The following is an 11,716-nucleotide window of genomic DNA, read 5'->3' on the forward strand; positions in this document are numbered from 1 at the left end:
TAATATGGGCTGGTGTGGCTATAGTGCCAGGGCTGAATTTTTGCCCGGTCCGCCCCGATTAGGCCAAATAGATTTTACCACGTACAATCCGGTGTAGAATACTCATAAAATGTGAGGATATGCATAATTTCTAAATGGTAATGATTTTCTCTGACATCACTCAGTACTGATGGGACATGCCAGTATATGTATGTATATATATATTAAAAAAACAAACTATTTGACCAACAAAATTAAAATAAATCAACAGCCTACAAAACTACACAAACTTCATGCAAGTGTCATTCATGAGATTGTCAATCTACATAAACATATCAGTCACACTAAAATTCAAAACAATACTATATTCGGAAGCACTTAATTTTTCAGCCCTGTTCCCCCATCCCATGTACATACTATACTAATCCTGAATCTACACCTCACCCCATGTAGTTGCCTTATAATACCTAGTACTTTCTTAGGCAAGTACACTTTAAGTACATATATACAAATATAAAGTACATTATCTCTGCTGATCATTTTAATTGGGCTTGTTAGATATATCCAAAATATGAAATGTTGAAGGGGGGGGGGGGCGGCATATAAGAGCAGGATGCTTTTGCAAAGTGACACTCATTATAGACTACACTATACAGAAACATTTAAAGAACAGATTTTTATTTTCATTTCCACAAACAGAGGAGCCATATCGCTAAACCATCAGTTCTAGAACTTCTGGAACTGCTTCTTGGCTCCAGCTGCCTTGGTGACCTTCAGGACGTTGAACCTCACTGTCTTGCTGAGAGGTCGGCATTCACCAACTGTAACGATGTCACCTACAGTCACATCCCTAAAAATATGGAGAACATTAGTGACATTCAAGAAGAAAAACTTTGTACAAGTAATTTTCCAAACTAAACTACTCAACCCAAAAACCTTGAGTGTGAAGAAACATTTTAGGGACTACTATTTGCTGCATCAGTGATGCCATAAGGCAGTGTCGTCAGAGTCTGACAGACTTGGAAGACCGTCATGATAAATCATCATTTGCAGCTCACACAAAGGGTTTTTGGGCACCTAAAAGGAAACGTCACAGGAGGAATTTTACCTGAAGCATGGAGAGAGGTGGACAGACATGTTCTTATGTCTCTTCTCAAAACGGTTGTACTTGCGGATGTAATGCAAGTAATCCCGCCTGATGACAATGGTCCTCTGCATCTTCATCTTGGTCACCACACCTGGAAAAAGGTGACAGCAAATAAGTTAACATATGCACTATATCAATGGCCAGCAAACAGAGTCTTAAAAGGGATAATTCACCCAAGAGCAAAAATTCTGTCATTTACTCCCCCTCAAGTTGCTCCAAACCTGTAAGAATTGATTTCTTCTGCTGAACAAAAGATATTTTGAAGAATGTCAGTAACCAAACAGTAAGATGGGCACAATTGACTTCCATAGTAAGGAGGGGGGATATACTATAGAAGTCAATGAGGACCATCAACAGTCTGGTTACTGAGATTCTTCAAAATATCTTTTGTTCAGCAGAAGACAAATTCCTACAGGTTTGAAACAACTTGAGGGTGAGTAAATGACAATTTTCATTTTTGGGTGAATTATCCCTTTAAGAATATCTTTGATTTCCAAAATGACTAAGACATACAGGGAGGCATCAGTAAAGCCATTAGGCACTATCCTCAAAACCCAAACGGTTCAGAAGACCATCGTGATAAGACATCATCTGCACCCCAATAAAACTACAATTACTCCACAAAGAACTACAAAGACTCACCGGACAGAATCCGGCCTCTGATGGACACGTTTCCAGTGAAAGGGCATTTCTTATCAATATAAGTGCCTTCAATAGCCTGTGGAAGTAAAGCAGATGTTTAGTCATTTGAAATCAATTTAGGGTACATAATGGAAGCATATTCAACTGCATCAGTATTGCCTTAAGGCAGTATCCTCAGAGCTCTCCTGGAGTCTAGGAAGACCGTCATGAAAAAACATCATCTGCAACGAAAAGTGACAAGTTACACTTATATGCAAACAATCTCACCTCTCTAGGGGTTTTGAAGCCCAAGCCAACGTTTCTGTGGTAACGTGGGAGCTTTTCTTTGCCACTTCCTTCAACAGCCAAAACCCGCTTCTTGTTCTGGAAGATGGTGGGCTGTTTCTGATAAGACCTCTCGTTCTGAAACAGAACACAAACACAGAGTCAGGATGTTGATATGTTCAAGTAACGTAACAGACCTAAACATCCTGAGTAATGGACATTTGGATGTTTTTGACTAAGAATCAAAAAGGCTTTAACAAAACATTTTAGAGATTTTATGCTGCATCAGAGAAATGCCATAAGGCAGTGTCGTCAGAGCCTCACAGACTTGGAAGACCGTCGTGATATATCATCATTTGCAGCTTGATGCCCATTTAGAGCATGTGTTCAATTACACAAAAAAATGGCATTTTGGACTTGTGGCATTGCAAAATCGAGGCATATACAACTGGATCAGTGCTATCTCCATAAGTATCATCAGATTTAGAATATCCTCACCCTTAAAAGCAAAGCTTTCCATGTGCTGGAGTGCTTTGCAGACAAATTCAGTTATTTTAATCAATCAACGAACTTGATTCGGGATACTAAAACAACTGTAGTCCATATAAACAGTTGCATGTTTAAGAAGTCACATTCTGTTGATATGGTAAAGAAAGGCCGCACGCGTTTCCGTTCAGCCGGGATGAAAAACGCGTATTTTAGCACAAAATATGGTCCATTTCGACATCATTGTCTCCATGCTGGTTTCTTCGCTGTTCATCTACCAGAATTTGTGGCTTTCAACTGAAGTTTAACATGAAATCAAATGAGTTTTCATGACCACGCCGTTTGGACTCACGTACCTGAGCGTCCGCCATCTTCGCCACCCGAGTTGTAAAGAGGACTACACATGCGCGAGACGGACGGAAGAGAGGCTTTCGCGGATATGACGACAAATTATGGGCGTGACCGAGTTAACGTAAAATCTTGCCAAATGTTATGTATTTCATCCGAGATTATTTCTTTCTTTACATTTAAACAACTTTAAAAATCATTTTAATGACAACTGGTTTGTGCTTCAAGTGGTTGGTGTTACCGTCTGAATTCATTGTTGAGAAGGTATTGGATACTTTTATCCATCATGTTTCTTTGGTGTGCGTTAATTCAAAACATATTAGGTTCACAATTATTATTAATATCGTTGCGTATAATTGTACATAATTAAATGCAGTAAAAAAAAAAAAATCGCCGTGCAATGCTAACATAATCATGAAATATAAGTTTCTGCGTGAATCTACACAGATGGAGAATGAAAAACATAGTCAAACTGCAATGACAGTATTATCATAGGGAGTATAAATCTAATAAAGTGGTGAAAATATTATTATTAGGCCTACGTAATTAACAATTAGTAGTAAGTACGACTGGCAAACCGCCAACAACTGTAATTCACACCATATTAGTCTGAAATGAATAGTTGACATCTGAACCACATATGCCAACTGAGTTTTACCAGTAACAAGGAGTACTTGTCTATATAATCTATATAAAAATGATACTTGAGAGCCGTTTATCATGGCTCATGGTGAGAATATGGAGCTCACACTCGAGGAGGAAAAACAGCCAAAATTAACAGAAATGTGCAATTTTGTATATGTTGTAATTTATATACAACACAAGCATGTCATGCAAATCAATGAGATGTGTATAACAGGTCAAGGACGTTTCCTCTAAATCGTTGTTTTATTTGAAGCGTTGCTGCCTCAGAGTCAGACTCCGGTGACTGACTTCCTCCTGCCGATCACTGATTGACGTCACGCAGCGGAAGCGTTCACACACTTACTTTCATGCTAATATGGCAGCGCCGTCGGGTGGAGGCGATACGGGTAAGTGCCGCTTTTATGTCCAAATAATGATTTTCGCCTGTTTTTCCGATTCGTAACTCAGATACCCTACAGAATATCTGGACTGACGTTTTAATGTAGATTAGACTTTATTGATAACGTGAACTGTGAGTTTGCTCTGTGCCGTTCACTGTCACAACACCGCTGTTTGTCTGAAACATGTCTGTACACATACCGACCAGCGGACGATCCGCCGCTCAGATATACCGATTGACAACAATGCCTTGAACTGCACACGCAAACCACTGTCTTATTTGGCTGTGTTTTAAAGTGAGTCGCCTACCCAGACAGTGTGTGTGTGTGTGTGTGCGTGCGTGCGTGCGTGCGTGCATCACCCGCGTTCCGAACGAATGTACGAGCATCCGAACTTTCGACGATGCCTAGAAATACCGTCTAGATAGGCAGCACACTATGTTTTTAGACACAGCCTCTGTGCGCGTGTGTTGGTGCTCACATGCCCGATACCGAGATGTTGTTGATTTCCAGAAGAGGTGACATCATCGTTTCAGTGATGATCTCTTAGGAGGGGGTAGTAAACACTCACCTCACCGATAGCTGGCCATATTATACAGGTTTCGAGTTGGGTTGCTGTCTTAAGGGGTGTAGTCCACCTAAAGATGATCATTACGTCATCGTTGACTCTTAATTGTATGCTGATCCTGCATCACTGTCTGTCTTCTGTGGAGCACATAAAGAGATGTTAGGCACTGTAACAGCCGCAGTCACTGTTCACTTTCATTGCATCTTGTTCCGTATAATGAACGTGAATGGTCTCCGAGGCTGTCATTCTGCCTAACTTCTCATACAGGTTTGGACATAATGACAGAATTGTCATTTGTGGGTGAACTAATCTTTTAATATAATAGATCTTCGCCATGATTGTTTTTTTATGTTCCCTTAAGACATAACTGACTGGGTTTACATGAATAATTGGCAAGAGGGGGATTTAGATTTTTGATGAACTGCCTGGAAACTCAATTTGACCTTTAACACCATAGACGCAATATCTGTACAGCCATTCCAAAACACATCTAAGTGTAGACATTTTTCATGCATATTCATTACCCCAAATGAAAAAAGTATCCATTTCAACTACCAGTGTTTCGAGCAGTTTATTATGTGTCACATTGACCAGAACACAAAAGGAGGGTTACATACTTAGATACGACCAGAAATGGGTTTTGTTATGTTTCCAACCTGCTTACTTGGACATAATTTCTAGGTGTAATATGTTTGTGACACTCAAACTGCTGTCTCGGTATGCAGCTCACTAGTTTTGAGACAGCCTGTATTTGTTATGTTGGTGTCATCGAGTGAAGTTTTAAAAGTGTTAGTTTACCCAAAAATGAATATTTTGTCATTAATTGCTCACCCTCATGTCGTTCCAAACCCATTAGACTTTTGTTCATCTTCGGAACACAAATGAAGATTTTTTTTTTATGAAATTGGAGAACTTTCTGTCCCTCCATTGACAGTTACACAACTACCACTTTCAAACCCCAGAAAGGTAGTAAAGTGGACTCCAGTGGTTTAATCTCAATTTTATGAAGTGACGTTTTTAGGCAGCACACTATGTTTTCAGACACAGCCTCTGTGTGCTTGTGTTGGCTGTGCTCACATGCCCGATACCGTGATGTTGTTGATTTCCAGATGAAGATCTTTTTAATGTGCTTGCTTTGTGTTTTTTACCATTTTATTTACTAAATCTCCAACCCGTGTTCAGAGAGCACCACGACGCATGCGTGTTGTGTTGACGCGAGAGCAGACGTTGTTGTTTGAACTCGAGTCGGAGATTAATATTTTGTAAGTAAAGTTGTAAATTTATGTTTGTTTTAGTTTTTTTGCGCAAACAAAGCACTTGCGTCACATAAAACTGAGGTTAAACCACTAGAGTCACATGGATTACTTTTATGTCTATACTACCTTTCTGGGGCTTGAAAATGGTAGTTGCGTAGCTGTCAATGGAGGGACAGAAAACTCTCAGATTTCATTAAAAAGATCTTCATTTGTGTTCTGAGGATGAGCGAAAGTCTTAAGGGTTTGGAATGACGACATGAGGGTGAGTGATTCATTTTAATTTTTGCGTGAACTAGCCCTTTAAGGTCAGCGATAGAGATATTTTGACAGAAGTCCTTTGTTTTATTTGAATATTCAAATATGTCTAATAGTCAAAATTAGATATTTATGAAATGTGCTCGAGGGATTTAGGTTAAGCAAGTCTCTTTCTCTTTTTCCACAGGACAGCTCGAGCATATTAGTTTCTTTACATCGACTTTACTCACTAGGAAACTGAAACCAAATGTGTGCAAAATTATTCACTGCTGTGCTGAGTCAATCATGTAATTATTGCGACTTTTTATCTCTCGATTCTGACATTTTTTCTCAGAATTGCATGATATAAACTCGCAATTACAAGTTATAAAGTCAGAATTGTGTGATATAAAGTCTCAATTGCCAAATTAAAGTCAGAATTGTGATATATACCTAATCTTTTTATAATCTTTAAATTTTTCCCCTCAGAATTGGACTTTATAACTATATCTCACAATTCTGAGAAAATAATTCAGAATTGTGAGATAAAAAGTTGCAATTATCTTTTAAATGGTTTTATTCTGTGGCGGAAACAAAAGTCAAAATAAAAGTCAAATATGTTTGCTCCCTTTTTTAATATAAGTGTCTTTTTACTCATATCATGTTTTTAATCCTTATTATATTTCCTGTCATTTGAAGGCATTGGTAATGACCAGATAATTGCCTTGGGTTCTGCACTTCTCAATAAGTGAGTATCATCTTCTCTCCACTTCTTATTTCACATGTTCTTTGTTTTCGTTCATTACCTCGGTCATCTCGCCCCTGTCCTGCAGCTTCGTCTATGAACGGGTTCGTCGCTATAGAGGCGGTGATGGTGATGGTGATGGTGACGCTGAAGTAACCCGGAGTCAGTTGGGTGGCGTTGAGCTGTGTGACCCCAGCCATAAACGTCTTGCGCAGTGTTTGCAGCAGATCGGAGATGAGCTGGATGGAAATACGCAGCTGCAAAGGTAAGTTAGGGTTCCAGCTTGTGGGTGACATTGCCACCATCTCCTGCTGTGCTCAGAAATGCCCACTGGATGGCAGTGTGCTGCAACTCATCCATACATCTTCACTGTCGTTTTGCTGTAGGATGTTAAATGACTCTGCTCTTCAACCGACTCAAGACGTCTTCATAAAAGTGGCCCGTGAGATCTTCTCTGATGGGAAGTTCAACTGGGGCAGGGTGGTGGCGCTTTTCTACTTTGCGTGCCGGCTTGTCATCAAGGTAAAGACCTACGCAAGCTAAGTCTCATATTGAAATAGATTGTTTTGATGTTTTAAATATTCATCTTTCTTTTTCTTGTACTCCTAGGCTATTTTAACCAAGGTTCCTGACATCATCAGAACCATCATAAGCTGGACTATGTCCTACATTAAGGAACATGTTGTCAACTGGATCAGGGAACAGGGTGGATGGGTAAGCAATGACAGTGACTTCTTCACTAGATCAGTTCCTTAAAATCATGTGAAATGTCAGTGTTGATGTGATATTTCCACACAGGCCACAGTGACCTTTACCAAAAACACTGATACCGAGATAAACAAAAGACACAAAACAACATGAACATTTAACTTCTGTAATGTGAAGCTCAATATTCAGGCAGTACTGTACACATACACTACAGTTCAAAAGTTTAGAGGCAGTCATTTTTTTTTAAACATATTTTAAAGGATGATAATTTTAGATTTTCTTCCACAAATTAAATTGATCAAAAATGCCAATAAAGACTTTAATGATGTTACAAAAGTTTTCTATTTGATCATTAAAGAATCCTGAATAAAGTGTATCCACAAAAAATTAAGCAGCACAGCTCTTTTCAACATTGTTGATAATAATAGATGTTTCTTGAGCAGCAAATAGAAAACTTTTGTAACATCATTAAAGTCTTTATTGCCATTTTTGATCAATTTAATTAATATTTAAAATAATAAAATAATATTTCTATTTGAATATATTTTAAAATGTAATTTGTTCCTGTAATGCAAAGCTGCATTTTCATCAGCATCATGAAAATGGATTGCTCCATGATCCTTCAGAAATCATTCTAATTATGCATTTTCATGATGCTGATGAAAATGCAGCTTTGCATTACAGGAACAAATTACATTTTAAAATATATTCAAATAGAAATCAATTATTTTAAATTGTAATAATATTTCACAATATTTCTGTTTTTACTGTATTTTCGATCAAATAAATGCAGCCTCGGTGACTGAGCATAAAAAAAAACGTATTTAAAAAACATTTCAAAATTGCATCGACCCCAAACTTTTGAATTTTATTTTAATTTTATTGGATTTGGTTTAATTGTTTGACAGAATTTATCGGTTAATATTATTTACCACATCCATTTGGCTTTGATTATGTCAACATAGAAAATTAGAAATGTAATGGAATTTCTGAATTTCTTAATAATAACATTTTCTTTTTTTAAGTAACCTTGAAAAGAAAATTTCTTTTTAAATAATAATGAATATGTGTGTTTTCAAGATTTCTTGAAATGTGAGAGCATACAGTATCTCACAAAATTGAGTAAACCCCTCACATTTCAGCAAACATTTTAGTATATCTTCTCAAGGGACAATACTATAGAAATTAAACTTGGATTGGAGTAGTCAATGTGCTGCTTGTATATTTACTGTCCTCTGAAAATAACTCAACATACAGCCATTATTGTCAAAATAGCTGGCAACAAAAGTGAGTACACCCTAAGTGGACATGTCAAAACTGTGTCCAAAGGGTCAATATTTTGTGTGAGCACCATTGTTATCTAGCACTGCCTTAATCCTCCTAGGCATGGAGTTCACCAGAGCTGCACAGGTTGTTGCTGGGATCCTCTTCCACTCCTCCATAATGACATCATGGAGCTGCTGGATGTTAGACACATGGCACTTCTCCACCTTCCGCTTGAGGACGCCCCACAGGTGCTCAATAGGGTTCAGGTCTGGAGACATACTTGGCCACTCCATCACCTTCACCTTCAGCTTCCTCAGCAAGGCAGTTGTCATGTTGGCGTTGTGTTTAGGGTCGTTATCATGCCGTTCGGCCCAGTTTCTGAGCGGAGGGCATCATGTTCTGCTTCAGAATGTCGCAGTACATGTTTGAATTCATGTTTCCCTCAATGAAGCGCAGCTCCCCAGTACCAGTCTCCAGACCATGATGCTACCACCACCATGCTTGACTGTAGGCAAGACACAATTTTCTTGGTACTCCTCACCAGGGCTTCGTGCGTCTGTCTTTTGAAGCCAGCTTCTGCACCCGACGCACAGCACGAGGACTCAACTTCTTTGACTGACCCTTGCGAGGACTGTTCTGTGTGGACCCCGTCTTGGAAAACCTCTGTATGACCCTGGCCTGTACTGTAACTCAGTTTCAGGGTGTTACCGATCTTCTTATAGCCTAGGCCATCTTTGTGGAGGGCAACCATTCTAATTCTCAAATCCTTAGAGAGTTCTTTGCCATGAGGTGCCATGTTGAACATTCAGTGGTCAGTATGAGAGAACTGAACTCAAAGCACAAATTTGAACTGCTCTAATACAAGATACACAAATTTGTATGGTCCTGTCAAGCAGACAAATGTGGCTTTGCATGGTTAAACGACGTACAGCTATTGTCACTTAGGGTGTACTCACTTTTGTTGCCAGCTATTTTGACAATAATGGCTGTATGTTGAGTTATTTTTAGACAGTAAATATATACTGCTAGACAAGCAGCACATTGACTACTCTAAAATATTATGTAAAATATTTTAGAGATATGAGTTATACTAAAATGTTTGCTGAAATGTGAGGGGTGTACTCACTTTTGTGAGATACTGTGTATATATAATTGTTTTAAATGGGTAATCATGAATACAAGAATAACATTTCTAAGAACTTCACGTGTTATATTTTTACCCTTTTCTTGAAGGTTTTTTTCCCCCTTTCATTATCATGTATACACTTTTATCTGTTATTGACTCTTTTATCAACAAATTATAAAAAAAAATGTTTTTTTTTTGTTTTTTGTTTTGTTTTTTAAAGCTGATGTAATTTTCTCACCATTTCTTCTCCTTTAGGAGGGAATCCGCTCCTATTTCGGGACCCCCACATGGCAAACTATCGGGGTTTTCCTGGCCGGAGTTCTCACCACAGTAGTGGTGATCCGCAAGATGTGAGCACGAGGACTTATAAGAAGGTGGAGATTGAGAGAAGAGAGGGTTAAGACAGTGAACAGAGGGTGAAACAGACCAGCAAAAGAGAACGGAAAGATGGGCGGGGGGGTCAGAAAGGGTTTTGAATAGAGATATACAGAGAAAGACAAATAAGAGAGTTGAAAATGACATCAACTCACCGAAAGAGAGAGAGAAGAGGAGGAAAGAAAGAGAGCATGATGCAGATGTCTCGAGCCACTCTTGTTACTCCTGAGCCTGTGCCCTTTCTCATCTACAACTTATAACATTTGCACTGAAAAATGAGAGATTAATGCGCAAGAGGTCAGGTTTAGGCTTAATTTTAGCTATTTATTCCTAGTATGGGGTTATGGGTATCTAGGTTATATAAAATACTTTATTGGTATTTGATTTAATTTATTAACATTGTTTGCAAGCAGGAATTTCTGATTTAGGATTTTTTTTTTTTTCTTCAAAGTGAGTAATGACAGTCACAGTTGCATTTAATAATAAAAAATATATAATAGCGTGTTGAATTATTGTAATATCTGTCTTTTTTTTTTTTGAGCATACCATCTGTCATCTGAAAGAGTAGGAATGGGCTCAGGCTGTTTTTTCTGCTATTTGAATTTCTTCTCTTCCTCGTTCCTCCTCTTCTTTCATAGTTCGCCAGTTCATCGCAGCAGGGGCTAAGAAACGTCAATGAAGTTGATTATACTTGAAGGTACAATTTTAGCCGTTTATGAAGTGTTTGCAGCAGCGTTTGAGCAGTGCAGCCAACCAATCAGCACTCTGGTTGCAGTATGTGGGCGTCTTAGTTTGCGTGAGCGCCGAGCCCCTCCTACAACAGGGATGGACAATACTAGTGATTCTTAAATGCATTAAACTTCTCTGAGCCATGAAGACAGCGTTTTTTACAGAACCAAATATTTTCCTTTTCGAATAGTGGAGGGTCCTGCTTGACTATCAAAACACTTGAAAATTCGTTCCACATGAGGGGACTTTGTGAAAAGCAGTTAGTTTCGCTTGCGCTGGTGCAAACATTCGGTGTTTAAGTGATAGCGCATGGGCACAGACTCATCTCAGACTTAACAGACAAATCAGTTGAGCTTTTCCCCTCAGCAAAGTCTTCTTAGTACTGTATTTTAACCATGGTTAGTCAGACCCACAGTCCTACCTTTACATGCAATTGTTCTTTTTATATACTTGTTTCTTTCTCTTTTGGTTGTTTGGATACGGTTTCTGTTATTTTTGATTCTTTCGTTGACAGTGCCTTGGCCTTTTTATGATACTAGCCACCCCTTTTTCATCTTTTTCTACATCTTTGTAAAATGGTATCAATTGTGCACCCTAAGGCAGTCTATGTGCTGTGAGCCCATGAGTTTGTTTTGTAAGATGTAAAATGAAACAATAAATTGTTTTTATGGATTTCAATTTAAACTTGTGGTGTGTGTTTTGATTTTTTTGATACAGCTACTCTTTATTATAATTTTCCACATTTTAAAATAATGGTAAAAGCATCAGAACTATGAAATAACAAACAAAAGTATGGGAATTATGTAGTGAATGTCAAACAA

At 38.4% G+C, this 11,716-nt stretch overlaps 2 protein-coding genes across 2 annotated transcripts; one reads left to right on the forward strand and one right to left on the reverse strand.

Annotated features, from left to right (window-relative positions):
* Positions 1–636: 636 nt before the first annotated feature.
* Positions 637–2,959, reverse strand: rps11 (ribosomal protein S11). The gene is made up of 5 exons (XM_079864867.1): positions 2,875–2,959; positions 2,036–2,170; positions 1,769–1,844; positions 1,088–1,217; positions 637–829 (listed from the first exon to the last, which is right to left on the reverse strand). Exons 1-5 carry the CDS (start codon positions 2,887–2,889, stop codon positions 706–708), a joined length of 480 nt encoding a protein of 159 aa, XP_079720993.1. The 5' UTR covers positions 2,890–2,959; the 3' UTR covers positions 637–705.
* Positions 2,960–11,579, forward strand: LOC307154771 (apoptosis regulator BAX-like). The gene is made up of 7 exons (XM_079864858.1): positions 2,960–3,130; positions 3,765–3,897; positions 6,646–6,694; positions 6,780–6,956; positions 7,078–7,213; positions 7,301–7,405; positions 10,047–11,579. Exons 2-7 carry the CDS (start codon positions 3,867–3,869, stop codon positions 10,143–10,145), a joined length of 597 nt encoding a protein of 198 aa, XP_079720984.1. The 5' UTR covers positions 2,960–3,130; positions 3,765–3,866; the 3' UTR covers positions 10,146–11,579.
* The last annotated feature ends 137 nt before the right edge of the window (positions 11,580–11,716 follow it).

This window comes from Squalius cephalus (assembly GCF_949319135.1).
Source record: "Squalius cephalus genome assembly, chromosome: 1".
Classification (NCBI taxonomy): Eukaryota; Metazoa; Chordata; class Actinopteri; order Cypriniformes; family Leuciscidae; genus Squalius; species Squalius cephalus.

Excerpts from the sequence above, each read along its gene's own strand:
- rps11 (XM_079864867.1), bottom strand. Across the intron at positions 1,845-2,035 it reads GCTTCAAAACCCCTAGAGAG|GCTATTGAAGGCACTTATAT; the intron begins GTGAGATTGTTT and ends TTACTTCCACAG. Across the intron at positions 1,218-1,768 it reads CAGAGGCCGGATTCTGTCCG|GTGTGGTGACCAAGATGAAG; the intron begins GTGAGTCTTTGT and ends ACCTTTTTCCAG.
- LOC307154771 (XM_079864858.1), top strand. The coding sequence starts at position 3,867 with ATGGCAGCGCCGTCGGGTGGAGGCGATACGG. Across the intron at positions 6,957-7,077 it reads GGAAATACGCAGCTGCAAAG|GATGTTAAATGACTCTGCTC; the intron begins GTAAGTTAGGGT and ends GTTTTGCTGTAG. Across the intron at positions 7,406-10,046 it reads TCAGGGAACAGGGTGGATGG|GAGGGAATCCGCTCCTATTT; the intron begins GTAAGCAATGAC and ends CTTCTCCTTTAG.